Below are 19,208 nucleotides of genomic sequence, written 5' to 3'. Positions count from 1 at the left end.
ATCTGCAAAGAACTCCGCCCAGCGGATGTGTCTCTGGTTCAGGAACTTCGCCGTGCGCCAGTACTCCAGGTTCTTGTGGTCCGTGCGGACCTGCACTGTGTGTCTGGCTCCGACGAGGAAGTGCCGCCACGCCTTGAAGGCTGCATGAATGGCCAGCAACTCCCTGTCCCAGATGGTGTAGTTCTGCTCCGACGTGCTGAGCTTCCTGGAGTAGAATGCGCACGGTCTCCAGTCCCCTTGCGGATCTTGCTGCAACAGGACCGCCCCCACCGCTCTGTCCGAGGCGTCCGTTTCAACCCTCATCGGTTTGCTGGGGTTTACGTGTAGCAGCTGTTCTTCGGACGCGAAGAGACGCTTGAGCCTCCGAAAGGACTGCTCCGCCTGGTCCGTCCAGGTGAACTTCTTCTTCTTGGAGCTGAGGGTGTCCGTGATGGCCGCCGTCTCTTTCGCGAACCCCTTGATGAACTTGCGATAAAAGTTGGCGAAACCGACGAACTTCTGGACCTCCTTCCGGTTGCGCGGGCTCTTCCAGTCCAACACTGAGCGGACCTTGGCGCTGTCCATGGCAAGTCCCTTGTCGGACAGCTTGTAGCCCAGGAAATCCACCTCTGTCGTGTCGAACTGGCACTTCTCCAGTTTGGCATAAAGTCTGTGCTCCCGTAGTCTCTGCAGGACCTCCTTGACGTCCTCCTCGTGCGCCTCCTGCGAGTCCGAAAAGATCAGGATATCATCTAAAAAGCAGACGCACTTCTTGTAGAGGAGTCCCGCTAGCACGTGGTGCATGAAAGCTTGGAAACAATGGGAGCCATTCTGGAGACCAAACGGCATGACTCTGTATTCATAGGTTCCTAAAGGCGTAAACATGGCTGTCTTCCACTCGTCGCCCTCCCGCATGCGTATAAGGTTGTAGGCCCCTCGTAGATCCAACTTGGTGAAGATCCGTCCCTTCCTCACCGTCGCGAGCAGGTCGTCAATTTTGGGCATGGGGAATGCTGTGGGCTTTGTCCTGGAATTGATGATTCTGTAATCCACTATGAGCCTCCGTTCGGGCGTGTCTCTCTTCTTCACGAAAAACACGGGACTGCCCCCCACTGCTTTGGATTCCCGGATGAATCCCCGCTTCAAATTGCGATCTATGAACTCCCTGAGTTCTTGCATTTCGTCTTCAGACATGGAGTACAGTCTCCCAGTCGGCAGCGTCGCCCCTGGCAGGAGGTCAATCTTGCAGTCGTAGGGTCTGTGGGGAGGCAGCTTGTCTGCTTCCTTCTCGCAGAAGACTTCCAAAAAGGCCTTGTACTTGTTGGGCACCGCTTGCACCATGCCTAGGTGTAGCTGCGGTGCATCCTCTTGCCCCTCTTCTTCCTGGCAGGTTTGGATGCAGTGCGCTGCGCAGTAGGAAGAGCAGAAGGTCAATTGCCGCTGGTACCACGCTAATGCCGGGCTGTGCCTATCCAGCCAACTCATGCCCAACACTATGGGCGTGTCCGACAGGTGGGTGACGTTGAAACTGATGACTTCGCGGTGGTTCCCAATTTGCATCACCAGAGGCGGTGTCTGCTGTACCACCTCTCCTCCCAGTATCTTCCTGCCATCTACCTTGACAACATTTAGGGGCGTCGTGGCTGGCAGGAGTGCTATGCGATGCTGCTTGACGAAGTCCAACCCTACAAAGTCTGCGTTGCTACCAGAGTCAATGGTAATAGGGACCTCCAGGGTGAGCCCATCGGGCAGCTGGAGCGATGCAGTGAGTTGCACCACTGGTTTGGGTGGGAGGGGGTCTGTGGGCTGCAAAATCTCTGGGGACTGCTTCACTGACTCGCCTGGTTGAGCCCCAGAGCCTCCATCTCCAACCAGGCGTCGCCTTTTCCCTGCTGCTCTACTCCCTGCTGAATTCCTCCTTTAACAGTTGCTGAGGCTGCAGTGTGCTTCTGGAGCCTCTGGGGACACTCTTTCGCCATGTGCTGTGCACTGTCGCAGATGTAACACTTCCTGCTCCCTCTAGGAGCCTTCACCTTGACTGCTCCTGGTGTTTGGGCTCTGCTTGCTGTCTGAGCCCTTGCACCTCCGATTTCCATTGGCTCCTCTCCACTCATCAGAGGAGGCATGGACTGAGCGCGCTCTGTCTCTCTGGGTAGGAAGGGAGTCGTTCTAACTGACGTGTTTGCTCTTCGCCCCTCCTCCCTGCTCCACGGGCGTTCTTCCAGGCGCACCCCAATTGCGAGCGCCCTTTGGACTACTTCTGCTGTATTTTGGGGTCTCTCTCCCCTGGCCAGCTCATCTTTCACGGCTCCATTCAGCCCCTCCCAGAACAGATCCCTGACGGCAGCTGAGTCCTTCTGCCAGCCCAGCACATTTACTAACCCAAAAAAGCGGGAATGATACTGGCGCACCGTCGCTCTTCCTTGTCGCAATCCATGCATTTCCCTTCTAGCGACATCCACATCCACCGTTGATTTAAAGCAAGCGTCCATGGCTCCAATAAAAGCGCTTGAATCTTTGAGGGCGGGGTCATTTTCGCGTAGCAAGGTTCGCAGCCACGACTTAGCTTCCCCATGCAGATGAGTGATTATGAAACCCACTTTCTCCTCCTCATCTCTAAAATCTTTCCGAAGCAAATTGAGCGCGAAGACTACTTCTGCTCTGAAGTTAGGGTACTGCTGCAGGTTCCCGTCAAAATGGGTCACAAGGCTCGCCCCCCTTTTCCCGAGGCTAACTCCCTCCGGCTTGGCTCCCAGCTGCCCCTCCTTTCCCCATTTGTCCCACCTGGCTTGCAGATCCTGGCAGAGCGCAGCTGTGTCTTCTTCTTTTTTCTTAGACGCAGCCAATTCTGCGTAGAGCGTTGACACCGCTTCCTGCAATTGCTTGACTTTTTCCTCAGTCGTCATCTTTGCCTATCTCCGTGAGCTTGCAGAGTTTAGTGAGATGGGAGTTACTGTCAGCGCTGCCCAAGGTCCCAGCTCACACAAGACCAACGCTGCTCCTTGCCCAAGTTTAAAAGTCTTTATTGAAGTTCAGTCTCATTTCTAGACGCGCAGCGTGCAACGCTACATCTGTCCGTCAGACCGTAGAACTCCCATCTGAATCTCCTCCCCCCTGACACCAGCTTACGATTCTAGCCTTACTCCACCTTTTCCTCTGTTCCTTCTTTCTCTGGGTCCTTCTGCTAGTCGGAGTCTCAGCCCTCCGAGATTCTTCTGACGCTGATTCTCCCGACTCCTCCCCCCCCTCTTTCGGGCTTTAGGACCTGGCTCCCAATCCGGGTTTTCTGCTGTCCCGCGCTCCTCCACATTTGAACTTGGCGCGCGCGCGCAGCCTCCCACTTTCCTTCTGACCGTTACACTTGTGTCACTGCTCCCCCTTTCGGGGAGGCTAGCTGGACCTGGCCTTCCCTCCGTCTCCCCACTCCCCGATGGAGGAGAAGCTGGTCCTGACTCACGTGACTCTTCCCCCCCACTGTGCTCTGGTGGGGGAACTGGCCCTACTGCTCCGCTACTCCCTTGGGACTCCCCTCTGGTTCCTTGTTTATGGATCGTCCCCTCTGGGATTCGCCTCGCCCTTACCATAGGCGCCCCCTCCTGGGAATCTTCAGATTCGCTGGAGAAGCTCATGGAATCTCTCGGTCCACTGTCATATTCCCCTACGCTCCCCTCTGATTCCTCTCCTCCGCTCTCTATTTGCTCTCTCCCCTGCTCTTCTGCTCCTGAGCCTCTGACAATAATAATAATAATAATAATAATAATAATAATAATAATAATTAGTGCACAGACACCGCCAGTCTCTCTCTCTCTTACCTGCCACACAGATGTCAAAGTAATCCTCAAACTCAGACCGGATGTGCTTCACCAAGTCAACAGCGTAGTTGAAACCCTCGACCTCCTCTTGCCACTCTTCCCCAATGGGGTCTGTGGGGAGAGACAGGAAGTGCCAGGTCAACACTTTTGTAAATACACACACTCCCCACAGTACTAGCTTTTACTTCATTCATGCTACCTTTCTCTCTTTTTTTCCCTCCCTTCCTTCCTTCCTTCCTTCCTTCCTTCCTCCCCCCCCCTCTCTTTCTCCTGGACAAGACCCACAGCCAGATTAAACCCTTTAGAAGCCCTAAGCACTTCTAAGGTTTGGGGGGGTGTCCTATACACACACACACACACACACACACACACACACACAGTGGTACCTTGGGTTACATACACTTCAGGTTACAGACTCCGCTAACCCAGAAATACTACCTCGGGTTAAGAACTTTGCTTCAGGATGAGAACAGAAATCGTACTCCGGCAGCGCAGCAGCAGCAGCAGCAGGAGGCCCCATTAGCTAAAGTGGTGCTTCAGGTTAAGAACAGTTTCAGGTTAAGAACGGACCTCCAGAACGAATTAAGTACTTAACCTGAGGTACCACTGTACATACTTATACAGACACCCCCCTATATTGGCCCGGATATAAGCTGCAACTAAATATAAGCTGCACCTTTAAATTCAAGGAGGGGGGGGGAGACAATACCCAAATATAAGCTCCTTTAAAATTCCGCAGGCACTCACACCAGTTCCGTTTTACCATATGTCTGCTTCAGCAGCGATATCGTAAAAGCCAATTTTTGTAAGGTCGCGAATTTAAACCACACTTTAATGTTTCACGGTCGGAATTTACAAAAAAAGGAGAAGTGAGGCTTATATTCAGGCCAATACGGTATATCCAATTCAAAATGCAAACCATAAACCATAAAACAACATCTTATTTTTCGAAATGAAAGGAAACCTACCATAAGATGGAAAAATATGTTCATTTTTGTTTACTTCCACTTTATTTATGGATGAAAATAATTTTCTCCTGCTTTTGCAAAGTCTTTGATCAGATCCTCAAAATTAATCATATGTAACACACCTGCTTCTGTACTTAGTAGAGATAAGGCGTCCAGCCTGCCTCTTTACATAGTTGCTCAGCTGGGATTTTTAATATACTTCAACTGAGAAAATGAACGCTCAGCTCATTTTGTGTGTATGTGGAGAGTCTTTTTTTTGTGGAACCTGGTTCAGTTGCACCATATGGTCCATGGTAAATCTGACAACGGAAATTTTCTGTGATGCCCCCTGTCCCTTGATGCTCTAAGCATGTACAGTGGTACCTCAGGTTACATACGTTTCAGGTTACAGACGCCTCAGGTTACAGACTCTGCTAACCCAGAAATAGTACCTCGGGTTAAGAACTTTGCTTCAGGATGAGAACAGAAATCGTGCTCCGGAGGTGCGGCAGCAGCAGGAGGCCCCATTAGCTAAAGTGGTACCTGAAGTTATGAATAGTTTCAGGTTAAGAACGGACCTCCAGAACGAATTAAGTACGTAACCCGAGGTACCGCTGTACTTATTTTCCTTAATGGTTAAACAAGCCCTGGACAAGACATCCAGTGAACATGGATGTGTATTAAAAATTAGGCCTCCCTCCTTCCATGTGGATCAGGGGTCAGCAAACTTTTTCAGCCATGGGCCAGTCCACCGTCCCTCAGACCATGTGGGGGGCTGGACTATATTTTGAAAAAAAATATGAACAAATTCCTATGCCCCACAAATAACCCAGATATGCATTTTAAATAAAAGCACACATTCTACTCATGTAAAAACACACTGATTCCCGGACCATCGATGGGCCAGATTGAGAAGGCGATTGGGCCAGATCCGGCCCCCGGTCCTTAGTTTGCCTACCCCTGATATGGATCAACAAAGCAGGAACTTCTGCCTACTGCTTTTCTGATCCCTCTGACAGACAGCAGAAGCTCAGTGGACAGAAAACTTCCATCCCAGATGGAAATCCATGTCTGCTCCTGACGGGCCTGACTTTAGTCCTGTTATCACTACCTCTTCCTTCAGCCAAAACAAATAAAGCAATTTAGGCTCCCAGGGCAGTATACGCAGATCCAACAAGAAGGCTGCTCCCAGATTTACAATCTAAAGAGAGACGCAACACAAAGAGGAACTGGGAGGAGGGGGACAAATTCGTTCTCCGTTAAAATAATTATTACAATCTGAACCAAAGATGAAAGATGGGGGAGGGCGGAAAGTCAAATTAAGCACTTGTTCTTTGTTACGTCTAAAACAGACTTGACACAAAAGGAAGATGGATGAGGAGGGAAGAGGAAAAATAGAAAATGCGGGCATTCCTCCTCACTTGAGGAATGACCAGCAGAAAAGAGGTTGAAGAGAGCCAACGGAGAGATCCTACAACCCCATCCCTCTCAGGCCCAAGGGAACAGCAGCTGCTCGATTATCTAGCTACCATCTTTCCTCGATTTAACTCACCTCCACGCAGCGCCATAATGTTCTTGAGACCTAGCCGCTTGGCCTTCTGCAAGTGCGCCGTGATCATCTCCTTGGTCTGGTTGCAGCAGGTCATGTGGAGGACGGTGTCCAGGCCACAGTAGTTGAGCGCTGTGCTTGCCATCATCATGGAGGAGGTTTCCTTGTCGGAGCCTGGGTCACCAGCCGGGTGCCAGGTCACGTCGATGAAGAGCGGGCCGCCTGCACCCATGCGGTCAAGCCTGCAGGTTGCCACCCAACAGAGACAAATAAAAAGTTTGTGGTGGACGTGCAAGATAACAAAAGCATTCCGGGGAATGATTTACAATGAGTCGGAAAAATGTTTAAAGTAACATTTGGGCGATGTTACCATTTTGCTTAATGTATGTAGGGTTTGGTGTCAGCGTTGCTTGTGCTGTTCACTTGTTTTCCTTTGGTGGTGAGAGAGGTTGGGGTTGGCCTAGGGTGTGGTTGTTTGTTTGTGATTGGCTGTGGTGATCTTTGTTTTCATATGTGAGTGGGGTGGGTGGGTGTTTTGGATCTGGTTAGCCCTATTGATTTGTATGCTGTTGGTGGATTATTGTCATTGTCTTGTTGGGCTGTGGATGTGATAAAGGGGAGCCTTCTTCTGTTTGTCCCCGTGTCAGTTTCAGTTTATTGGTTAATTTTTCTAGTAGGGCTGTTTCCCATACTATTTGGTACCATTGGTCCATGCTTACTCCTGACAGGTCTCTCCAGTGTCTGGTTATGGTGTTTCTAGCGAGTTCCATAGTTTAACCCCGCACTCCCACCATCCCACCATATGCAGAATTCATCGCCCACCATATGCAGAATTCATCATGCGAAAGGCTGGGCTGGATGAATCCCTAGCTGGAATTAAGATTGCCGGAAGAAATATCAACAACCTCAGATATGCAGATGACACAACCTTGATGGCAGAAAGTGAGGAGGAATTAAAGAACCTTTTATTGAGGGTGAAAGAGGAGAGCGCAAAATATGGTCTGAAGCTCAACATCAAAAAAACGAAGATCATGGCCACTGGTCCCATCACCTCCTGGCAAATAGAAGGGGAAGAAATGGAGGCAGTGAGAGATTTTACTTTCTTGGGCTGCATGATCACTGCAGATGGTGACAGCAGCCACGAAATTAAAAGACGCCTGCTTCTTGGGAGAAAAGCAAACCTAGACTGCATCTTAAAAAGTAGAGACATCACCTTGCCAACAAAAGGTCCGTATAGTTAAAGCTATGATTTTCCCAGTAGTGATGTATGGAAGTGAGAGCTGGACCATCAAGAAGGCTGATCGCCGAAGAATGGATGCTTTTGAGTTATGGTGCTGGAGGAGACTCTTGAGAGCCCCATGGACTGCAAGAAGATCAAACCTCTCCATTCTGAAGGAAATCAGCCCTGAGTGCTCACTGGAAGGACAGATCCTGAAGCTGAGGCTCCAATACTTTGGCCACCTCATGAGAAGAGAAGACTCCCAGGAAAAGACCCTGATGTTGGGAAAGATGGAGGGTGCAAGGAGAAGGGGACGACAGAGGACAAGATGGTTGGACAGTGTTCTCGAAGCTACCAGCATGAGTTTGACCAAACTGCAGGAGGCAGTGGAAGACAGGAGGGCTTGGCGTGCTCTGGTCCAGGGGGTCACGAAGAGTCGGACACAACTAAACGACTAAACAACCCACCATCCCTCTCCCACTGGCGGCTTCTACACAATGCCCAGATTTCAACAGCCTGCCCCGGAGCACCCCCCTCACCTGGAAATCAGGTTGACGGCCCCATTGGACGTCCTCGGAGGAAAGAACTCCAGGGAGAACCACTTGTCCCCAGACTCCTGCCGCCTCCGCATCTTCTCCCACAGGCGGTCGTGCCGCTCGGTGTCGAGGACAGGGGTGGAGCATCGTGAGCTTTCCTTGGAGCTGTCGCTGCCGCTGCTGCCGTCGGACCTCACGACGGCCGCCCCGTTGCCAAGGACAGCCACCCCGTTGCCGGCGCCGAAGGACTCGTTCACCATGGCGAGAGACCTGGGGGAAACAGGAAGTGGGGAGAAAGGTTAAGCAAACAGAGGGCCACTTGTGCTAGCCTAAGGTGCCCCCACTGGAAGCTGCTTATCAACAACTTCGGCTTTCTGATTGGAAGGTTGGTGGTTCGAATCCCCGCAACAGGGTGAGCTCCAGCTGCTCTGTCCCTGCTCCTGCCAACCTAGCAGTTCGAAAGCACACCAATGCAAGTAGATAAATAGTTACCACTGCGGCAGGAAGGTAAACGGCATTTCTGTTTGCTCTGGTTTCAGTCACGGTGTCCTGTTGCGCCAGAAGCAGTTTAGTCATGCTGGCCACATGATCTGGAAAGCTGTCTGTGGAAAAAGCCACTTCCAACCTCGGGAGGTGGTGGTGTTGCGGGCTTCATGCCCCCCAACACATGCACGGAGGCTGGCTTCCAGCCCCCGCGCGATCAGGGGAATCCTCGGGCCGCGTCATCGGCTGGCTCAGGGTGTGTGCCTTGCCTCATTTAAGGCAAGCGCAGCCCCGGGATCTCCCTCTTTGGTTCCGCTCAGCTGCTGAGGTTTTCCCAGCCACCCGCCCTTTAAGGTTCCCCTTCTGACCTTGCTATGGACCTCGGTTGGTCGCCGTTAAGGGGCCCGGTAGGATTTTTTTCCACTTGGCAAATTGGCACTGGCCATTTGGTTATTCGCCTACCTCGTAGCAAATCGTCACAACTCCTTTGGTTTTGGAGGTTAGGCATTGGTGGGGGTATTGTTATGTAGATGTGTTGGGGGGGGGAGCGCCATCACCTCCCCCAAATATTGAAGGGTAGTCCGGTAAAATATTCCGGGGGGCGTGGCCCCGTCCGAAGCCTATGGAGGCCAGGGACCAAGGCACGCCCCCGAGCGGTGACCCCGGGGGAGTGCCTAATTGATGTGCATCAGCAGAGCTCCCCCTGCTGGTGTTAACCCTTCTGGGTCTTCAAGCAAGCAGGCCGAAGCCGGATAGTCGGATAGGACCAATGCCTAAGCCAATACCGCTCATCACCTGTAACCAATAAAGTTGTGGCCAATTTTAGCCCATTAACCTAAAATAATGGTGTCATGTGTCTTTATTTCTACTGGTGGGAGGCGGGAACGCGTCACGCAAATGCTGGCACCCTCGGCCTGAAAAGCAAGATGAGTGCCGCAACCCCATAGTCACCTTTGACTGGACTTAACTGTCCAGGGGTCCTTTACCTTTTTACCCGTTTTTATCAACAACTCCCATCAGCTCCAGCCAGCACGGCCAATGGTCAGGGACAACAGGAGCAGTCAGCTCAGCAGCCGTTCCATCAGGCAAAGGAAGAGAGTTGAAACTAGAGGGTTGCTCTGTTAATATGGCTAAAAAGACCAGCAATTTTATGCTCCTCTCCCTCAGATTTTTTATTCACTGCAACCATTGACATTCTGGCTGCGGCAAGTAACCAGTGCTTTTCTTCTAGGCTAGGAAAAAAGGTGTCGTACTGCGTACCCTTGAATACCCCCCCCCCCCGAAAAAGCACTGACTGTAACTAAGAATTAGAGCCTGGACCTGCTTTTCACCTCCTCTTCCCTCCCACTCCCCTTTCCTTTTGTGTCATGTCTCATAGGCCACACCCACACCCATATATTTAAAAGCATGTTGCTTCCTTCAAAGGATGCTGGGAACTGTAGTTCATCCCTCACAGTTCTCAGCACCCTTAAACAAAGTTCCCAGGAGCCTTTGGGGGAGGGAAATGGGATTTAAATCATGTCTGGTTTGGATGTGACCTTAGATTGCGAGGGTGGGGATTGTGTTCTCAGCGACATTTGTAAGCCTTTTTTGACGGACGAGTGGCATAAAAATGCCTAGTAATTGCTCAGCTGAGAGGAGAACCCACATCCAAGAGCTACACAAACACATGCCTAATTAACAGGTTTAATTGCAATTAACTATCTCGCACACATCCATGAAAGAAAGAAAAATAGGGCACATATTTACAGCAGATAAGATGCAAGGTTGATAAGGTGCAATTGTTATTAAATGAGTAATTCCATATGCGATCCTTTCCTCAGGGAAAGTTGTTCAGCTGTTAGCTAGACAAACGTTATGAGCTGCGCAGATCCGTTGACATTAACGGACATGGCCAAGTTCAGTGGGTCTACTCTGAGTCAGACATAGTTGCAGACAACCTTACTTCTAATAAAAACATACATTGCAGAGCCACTTTGCCTCGTTTTCCTCACACGCATCAGCCAAGGAGTCCCCGAGACCAGGACCCCCATAGCTAGGTGCCCTTGGCTGACTCAGCCCATCAGTCCCAGGACTGTCAACACTGGCTGGCAGCAGCTCTCCAGGGCTTCAGGCACGGAACATTTCCAGGCCTACCAGGAGATGCCACTGGGAATCTGAACCCGGGACACAAAGCAAGATTTCCTCCACCACCGAACTAAGACTCTTCCCTTTCCATGGCCGCCACAAATCACACACTAAACATTCAGGGGTTCTGCAAGGGAAGAAGGGTTAAGAAATCGCTTGCCTTTTCCAGGCGAGACTTTCTCAGGCTCCCACTCTGAGCAAAGGGAGTTGGAACAGGAGGTCATTTAAAATAAAGGATATTTCCGAGGGGGAGATAGGGGCTGGGCAAGCAGCGAGGCGGGGAGAAGGGACAACAGCCCAAACCTGCAAGACCCATCGCAACACTTGCCTGGTGGAGTGATCCTTCCATGCAATTGTCCACTGCAGCTTGGAGTGTTTCTCCAGCTGGACAGGCTTTTTGCTGCGCTCCAGGTTATTTCCTGCGGCTGTCCACGTGCACACACAGTGAGATTCTCAGGCTCGCTGACCTTGCTTGGATCAAGTGCACAGCCACTCTCCAAAATGGACTCCCGCCAACAACAACAGCAGCCTCTGAGCCTCCGCTCTACAGCTATGCAAACAGAGACACCGCTTGGGCTCTCAGTAACTGCACATACAAAGCCAACTAAGGTGTGCATTCAAAGGCGCCCTCCTGCTCCAACCAGAGCCCAGCCCAGACCTGCGGATGCCAGACCTGGCTTGCCAATCGCAGGCCTCCCTCCAATCAGAGGGGCAGGGTTCTCTGCCCGCCGCTCCAATGGGCAGTGGAGATCCAGCCCTCTAGAGACACCCTTCTGTTTGTCAAGCATAAACGCTCCCTTTGATTGTCTGGTCTGAATGCTCTGTTGTTTGTACAAGGGCCGTTGTGGACTGGGCTCTCTTTTGCAAAACGTTTTCAGTTCCGAGAGCAGAGCCATATATTCCCTGCTGACCCCCTCAAAAGGAATCAAAATTAGGAGCCACCCTCCTTTTTACAGTAAAGACAACGCCACCAAAAAGGTACTTTTGTTATGCGTAAGAACCGTGCAGTGTCTCCCTTCTTTTCATACTTAAGAGAAGGGGAAAGGAAAGTTATCCTGCCAGCCTGACAAACCTGACCGTGGAGAACCTATACGGACCGTTTTAAGACCATGTAAAACGACATTTGCCTGGCACCTGCTTCATATAATATAGGCAGGTGGTCAGAAAACTATTTTATTTTCTCAGGTTTTAATCAACACATTGTGGCTCTGGAACTGAAATTGCTAAGCTATGTATCACTTTGTGCTGTATTCTTGGTTTTACTGAATTTGTATATAGCCATTTTACAGCATTTTTAGTAAAAAAGGAAGGGAGGGAGGGAGGGAGGGAGGGAGGGAAGGAAGGAAGGAAGGAAGGAAGGAAGGAAGCAATCAATCAATCAATCAATCACACAGCCACAAAACCGGCAAGGAACTTTGCGGCACCCAAAAGGCTAACTTGGGGTGGGGAACCTCAGGCTCCCAGAGAACAAATGTGGCCCCTGCATCTCTCTGCTTGGCCCTCAAACTCTCTGCAGACCACACCCATCAATGGCCTTCCTTGGTTCTTCACACACCTTTTTTTTTTCTTGACCTGGCTAAAATATTTTCTTTGAACCCCAAAACAGTTGTACCTCTAGTTACGAACTTAATTTGTTCTGGAGGTCTGTTCTTATCTAGAGGCGTGCTTTCGCTAATGGGGCCTCTGGCCGCCGCTGCGCCACCGGCACATGATTTCCGTTCTCATCCTGGGGCAAAGTTCTCAACTTGAGGTAACTCTTCCAGGTTGGCGGAGTTTGTAACCTGAAGCATTTGTAACCTGAGGCGTTTGTAACTTGAGGTACCACTGTAATGCATTTTGCTTGTCTGGATGAAAGGGGGGTTGGCATGTGAGCATGCAAAAATTGGCCTACTCCAGCATCCTGTTGCTAGCAGCAAAGATAACATTTATATTGGCTCCCCTACCCACTTTTACCTCTGGCCCCACCCACCACGGGCATGTGGCCCTCAGAAGGTTGCCCTGATGGGAATAACGGCCCCCTTGGGCTAACACATCCCTGGGCTGGCTTATTTGCTATGACATAAGCAGGGCCTTGCAGAGCCAGGCAGAGGCCTGGGCCAGGTAAATAATGTGCCCCCCCTTTTTTACCCTGGGGATAACTGAAGTCTTATAAATACCGTATTAAGTAAGCACATAAATAATTTTCACAAATGTTATGCTGACAAATAATTTTTTTTCAAGGCTTGAACCGTATCTGCACATAAAGACAAAATGGAAAATATAGATATACAATAGTGCTTTTTAAAAATACATAGGGGAAAGGATTATTTTAAGTATTTACATTTAAAAATGCTTTCCTAGCTTTCTTTTCTGCGAATACTTGAATTACGCAGGAAAAATCAAGCAACTTTGCCTTATCGTGGTTTATGTTTATCATTGCTAAACCATTTAGGCATTCTTGAGCCATTGTTGATTGAAAGAAAGACTTAATTCGTTTTAATATATTGAAACTCATCGCACCCGGCGCCCATTCCGCGCTCCTCTGACCACCGCCGCCGCCACCTTTGCGCCTCTGCCCCAGTGCATCCCCTGCGATTGTGAATATGCTGACCGAGGCCCCCTTTGGAATCGGAGGCCCGGGCCAAATGGCCCATATGCCCCCCCCCTCTGGGCCTGGGCATAAGCCTTCCAAAGGAGTTTACACAGGGTGCCTCTGGCCCGGCTGTGGTTGATGGCAGGTGTAGCCCAAGGCAGCAGATTAGCCTTCTCCAATCTCGAAAAAAACAAGAGCAGTAAAGATTCAAGGTCTTTCCAGCAATGCCCTGGGCTGGCTGAGCTAACTGGTTCTTACTGCCAAGTACCTCCTCAACCCTCACACCTTCTTCCAAGCAACGAAAGCCATCTAAGGTGAGCGGGGGGGGGGGGGAATGTTTGCAAATTCTAACAAGTCGGTTCTGCAGAGGATTTAGCACAGGATGAAAATTTCCGCGTTGCTGGTTGCTAGGGTTTCTTTTTCCCATTCGCCCACACAGCCCCATATCTTAGGAACACAGCCAGCTGCTGCCCCCAGCAACCTCCAAGTCAGAATGCTGGCATTCATTTTAGAAGCAGGTAGGTCTTGGAAGGCCTGGAACATTTCCAAATCAATAAAGGTAAAGGGACCCCTGACCATTAGGTCCAGTCGTGGCCAACTCTGGGGTTGTGGGGCTCATCTCGCTTTATTGGCCGAGGGAGCCAGCGTACAGCTTCTGGGTCATGTGGCCAGCATGACTAAGCCGCTTCTGGCGAACCAGAGCAGCGCACGGAAACGCCGCTTACCTTCCCGCCGGAGCGGTACCTATTTATCTACTTGCACTTTGACGTGCTCTCGAACTGCTAGGTTGGCAGGAGCAGGGACCGAGCAACGGGAGCTCACCCCGTTGCGGGGATTCAAACCGCCGACCTTCTGATCGGCAAGCCCTAGGCTCTGTGGTTTAACCCACAGCGCCACCAGCGTCCCCTTCCAAATCAATACCAAACAGTAAAAGCAGCCGAGGTGACCCACGGCACATTTTATACTGGGTTTTCACTTGTCCTACCCAGGGATGTAGTCAGTGCCAGGGCTGGAGTCCTAAGAAGAGCCTCATGGATCAGGAGAACGATTGCCCTCTAAGGGCAGTATCCTGTTCTCACAGCGGCTAACCAACATGCTGCAGCGGGAAGGATGTAGTACGACCCATGCAACGTGTTGGCGACTAATATACACACAATAATTACCAAAATAATTACACATTCTTTATCAATCTTCTGAGAAAAATACAAAACCTTGTGCAAAGCCACAGAAACTTGAAATCTGCCCAGTCTAAGATGAACTTACAATGTTTGATTTCAATAGTTTTTGCAAATGTTTAACTCAGTCTTTTGTTTTCTTTATCTTTTTAGGTAAGTTCATGAAGATGATATAATAGTAGTAGTAGTAGTAGTAGTAGTAGTAGTAATAATAATAATAATAATAATAATAATAATAATAATATTTATTCCCCGCCCATCTGGCTGGGTCTCCCCAGGCACCCTGGGTGACTTCCAACGAAGTTTTAAAATACAGTGGTCTGTTAAACATTAAAAGCTTCCCTAAACAGGGCTGCCTTCAGATGTCTTCTAAAAGTCAGATGTCTCTTTGACATCCGGTGGGAGGGCATTCCACAGGGCGGGTGCCACTACTGAGAAGGCCCTCTGCCTGGTTCCCTGTAACCTGGCTTCTCAAAGTGAAACCAACAAAAGATACCAACAAAAGGCAAGTCCAGTGTTGTTCACAATACCGAGAGATGCTAGTGAAGTTGTAAAGGTAAAGGTAAAGGGACTCCTGATCATTAGGTCCAGTCGTGACCGACTCTGGTGTTGCGGCGCTCATCTCGCTTTATTGGCCGAGGGAGCCGGCGTACAGCTTCCGGGTCATGTGGCCAGCATGACTAAGCCGCTTCTGGCAAACCAGAGCAGCGCACGGAAACACCGTTTACCTTCCCGCCGGAGCGGTACCTATTTATCTACTTGCACTTTGACATGTTTTCGAACTGCTAGTTTGGCAGGAGCAGGGACTGAGCAACAGGAGCTGACCCCGTCGCGGGGATTTGAACCGCCGACAAGTTGTAGATGGATGTTAATGAAGTTGTAGACAGGGTGCCGGCGTTTTGCACCTGTTTCGCCCTGGCAGTCCCAGTAATCAAGAGGCTGCTGTTCGCCCCCGATGAGGCCCTTTTACTGGGGCTTGCAGGTATCACACTCCAAAGGTTGTTTTCCGGGCTTCTTCAGTGGTCTAATCTCAAAGCCTTGATATGTATATTGATATTCAATTTCATAGAGAATACTATTTCTTGGCTTAAGCTTAAGAGACTGATTTGCTTAGCAGCGGGAAGGATAGCAAGCAGGTTCTGAGTCCAAACTGCACAAACGTCTTTGTCACAGACACACATTCACTGCTTTAGTCATCTTTATCACCTGAGCTTCACCTCTGCTGTGTGGACGTGGGAGAGAGAGAGACAGAGAAACTCACTTGCTCCCGTCACCTCAACTAACCTCTAGCAGCCTGACTGCATTCCTGCTGGAGTTATCACTGCGGGTATGGATCAAAGTTAGGGTTGTTGGTTTTTTTGATACGGATCAAAGTTTGCTAAGGAGGGAGCCTGATCCTGGCTCCTTGACTGGGACTCTCTCCAGCTGGCAGCCACTCTGGAGAAGAAAATAGTACTGGTGCCAAGAGAAATTACAACTGGAGCAGAAACCAGCTCTGAAAGGGTTATGTGAGCAGCAGCTCTGCTGAGGAGACACCCAGATCCTGTTTCTCATTCCCAAAATGCGGATCTAATTTCAGGTGGTGGCATCATGACCCAAACTGCTTCTAAATGCATGGACTGCAATTGTAACAGAAGCAGCGAACAGGGCGAGGGGTCAGCTTTAATTCATTAGCATTGCTGAGCTGGATAGACCAAACTTCCATTTAGCAGGGCTTCAAAAAATGCTGCTGGAAAGCTGGCGAGAAGGATGTGGAAAGTGGACTATGCAGAATTAGATAAATTAACAGGAAGGATTCGAAATCTGTGGGATCAGAGATTCTTAGAAGACTGGAGTAAATATTTGAACTATTTGAAAAGCAATTGTAATAAACGGATTACGCTAGTAGGACTGCAAGAAGCTCTGTAAGGAGGACTATTTGAAATATTGCAAGAAAGACTATGATGAGAATTATTAGTTAAGGATAATTATAAGTAATAGAGAAATTAAGAAATGCAGAACAAATAATAAAGAACGGGAAATCTTCAGAAGTCGTTGACGGAAGTCTAAAATATTGTATAAGATAAGAAGTTATGTTAAATGATTGTTGGAAATGATATGTTAAAAAACCCCCAATAAAAATGTATAAAAGAGAGACAAGGATGTGGAAAGAGAAGCCAATTGCCGCTGCCCTTGTTCCCAACACTCAGACTTGGAGGGTATGCAAGACTTACCACACTTCCCTCCCAAGCAAAGCTGCAAATTGAACACCAAAGTTACTACAGTGGTACCTCAAAAGTCGGATGGAATCCATTCCATTCAACTCCCAAAGTCCATTCGACTCCCAAAAGGTTTGGAAACCAAGGCACGGCTTTTGATTGGCTGCAGGAAGCTCCTGCAGCCAATCGGAAGCCACGGAAGACATTCAGGTTCCAAAGAACGTTTGCAAACCGGAACACTCACTTCTGAGTTTGCGGCATTCAGGAGCCAAAACGTTCGACTCGCAAGGCGGTCAGGATCCAAGGTACGACTAGTCTTTGAAATGGGCCTTAAAAACACTCTCTTCTTAGGGTTTCTTAATGGTGCTTTAAGAGTTTGAGCCATCTCAGTGCTAGGTCATAACAACTCTCCGGACCCTTAAACTACAGCTCCCAGAATTCTTTGGGGGAAGTCATGCCTGTTTAAACTACTGTCATATTGTTTTAAATGCATGGTGGACCAAGTTTCTGCATTTACTAATGTTTTTACTGGTGTTGAAGTTTGGGGATGGCTAACATGCAATTCTCCAGGTAGAGTCCAGCTACTTCATCAAGCCCCAGCTTGCAAGACCAATGGCCAAGTAACTTTCAGATTTGTTGGCTGAGTTGCAGAACAAGCTTCTTCAGGAACAAGTCAGGTATGTAGCGATGGTTATCAAAGTTGCATTTGTTAACCTATTCTTCTGCTTCGAGCTTTAAATTTTTTAAAATTAGGGGAGGGGGAATTATACATTGTATCTTAAGCTCTCTTTACGTCTGCAAGCTGTTTTGAGGTTTTCCACTACAGCCAGGAGGATGGGACTATAAATATATATAAATAAAAGTACTGTGTGGTCTTTCTTAGGTGCTGATTTCGTGCCAAGTTTCCTCAAAATAGGAAACACCAAGGAGTATAATTATAATTCTCATATAGCTCCAGTATTTATTTCAGGGGAATTTCCCGCTGTAATCTCATGAAGGGTAAAGCCTACATCCATTGCCTGGTGGTCAGGATACACAAACTTTCTCCCTGCATCCCACAGGTACAAAATCAGGGTATGAGATGTCCATCCCATTTAAGCTACCATAAGATGATGTGCTCCTCCAATTAGAGAATGAAGGGGCTCCTCTTTCACACTGAAATGTTGGGGGAGCTTTTCCACTGTAGGAAGTTGCCCATCAACCCCAAGCCAGCATGGCTAATGGTCAGGCATGATGGCAGCTGCAGTAAAAAAAACCAACATCTGGAAATCTGGAGAGCCATAGATTCTGCAGCCAAGTGACCAACATTTATCTTATGCACCATTGCTGAAAAGGTCTCATCCCACTCCCAAATAAAAAGAAGAGTTTTGGAGAGGGTGGCAGCTCTCCCTTTAATTGCATTAGGAAATGTCATAGTAAAAAGCCTGCTTCCATCTGTTTATTGTCACCTGGTTAACTTTTATAATTATATCCTGTCTTTATCAGGACTGCTGTCAGTGTTTAATGCCTTAATGCTGCAGTTTTAAGAGTTGTTAATTGTTGTGTTTTTATATGAAGTTAGCCATTCTGTTTCCATTCCATATTTTTAAGAGCTTAGTGCCTGGGTTTTATTTTTTCCTCTCCCCTCCCTGTCCCTTTTCCCTTGCATGTTGTGTTGTTGTTTTTTTAAGACTGTAAAGCCTCAGAACAGGAACTGTCTTATTTTAACTGACTGTCTGCAAGGCACCTTGGGAGCCTTTTTGGCTGAAGAGCGGGGTACGGATGCTCTCAATAACAGCAGTAAGTTGTTAGGCAGTCTGGGCTCAACATGAGGTGCAAAATATAAGAAATTAATAATAATAATAATAATAATAATAATAATAATAATAATAATAATAATGAGATATTGCATTTAATTGTTGCAAGCCACTATGAGCAATGCAAACAAAGGCAGGGCATACATCTCTTGAATAAATAAGATAGTTTCTCTTTCATGCATCACAGCAGGAGTCATCTGCCAGACTGAAAAACTGGAGTGTAAAATCACCTCCTTCCCTGCAGAGTTTTCATAATGGTGCTTTGCATCATTCTGACAGAATATGGCCCCCTACCCTCAAACTAGGAGGATCCAAGAGTCATATTTGTGTTCAGCTCCTTCCCCTCAACCCCAAAGATGCTGCCTGCCTGCCTTTCCACCTCAGCCCAGCCATATACGGGAATATATAAAAAATTATGAAGAAAATAATGAGGCAGAACAAGGGTTGTTGGAGACTATCTATTTAAAAGTCTCAAGCATTTTCAAGATAAGAGGTTGTAACCAATCAAGTTTTACTCAGAACAGAACCCTTGAAATTTACACCCAGAAGTTAGTCGTGTCCGTCAGTTTCAGTGGGCTTACTCTGAGTAGGTATACAGCCCTGCATTTATACGTATGAGAGTTGCTCCTGCACAGCCCACAAGGAAAACTGAAACTGAGCTGCATATGTTGGATCAAAGTATATGTATAAAATAATAAACCAAAGGGGCAACAATTATGAGGGAAGATACTTAAAACTTGTGGGATAGGGCTGATGGGGCAAAATATTTCTTTAAAGTTGGCAAATTATAAAGGGTGTGTGTGAAGAAATATGGC

General features: G+C 48.6%; 1 protein-coding gene across 2 annotated transcripts in view; it reads right to left on the bottom strand.

The window, feature by feature from the left end:
• MTHFR (methylenetetrahydrofolate reductase) overlaps positions 1-19,208 on the bottom strand; it is a 42,335-nt gene that overhangs the window by 20,659 nt on the left and 2,468 nt on the right. The window contains exons 1-4 of one of the 2 annotated variants that reach the window (XM_083629436.1): positions 10,981-11,313; positions 8,046-8,312; positions 6,291-6,529; positions 3,792-3,902 (exon numbers count right to left, since the gene is read on the bottom strand). In XM_083629436.1, the coding sequence (XP_083485562.1) occupies positions 3,792-3,902; positions 6,291-6,529; positions 8,046-8,302 (607 nt within the window). In that variant the 5' untranslated portion in view covers positions 8,303-8,312; positions 10,981-11,313. Of the gene's footprint in view, positions 1-3,791; positions 3,903-6,290; positions 6,530-8,045; positions 8,313-10,980; positions 11,314-19,208 lie in introns of those variants that run through there. The other variant, XM_083629435.1, reaches the window with a different exon arrangement.

This window comes from Podarcis filfolensis, assembly GCF_964270895.1.
Source record: "Podarcis filfolensis genome assembly, chromosome: 8".
NCBI classification, from domain to species: Eukaryota; Metazoa; Chordata; class Lepidosauria; order Squamata; family Lacertidae; genus Podarcis; species Podarcis filfolensis.
The sequence above is the reverse complement of the archived record's forward strand: the minus strand, read 5'-3'. Positions and strand labels throughout refer to the sequence as shown.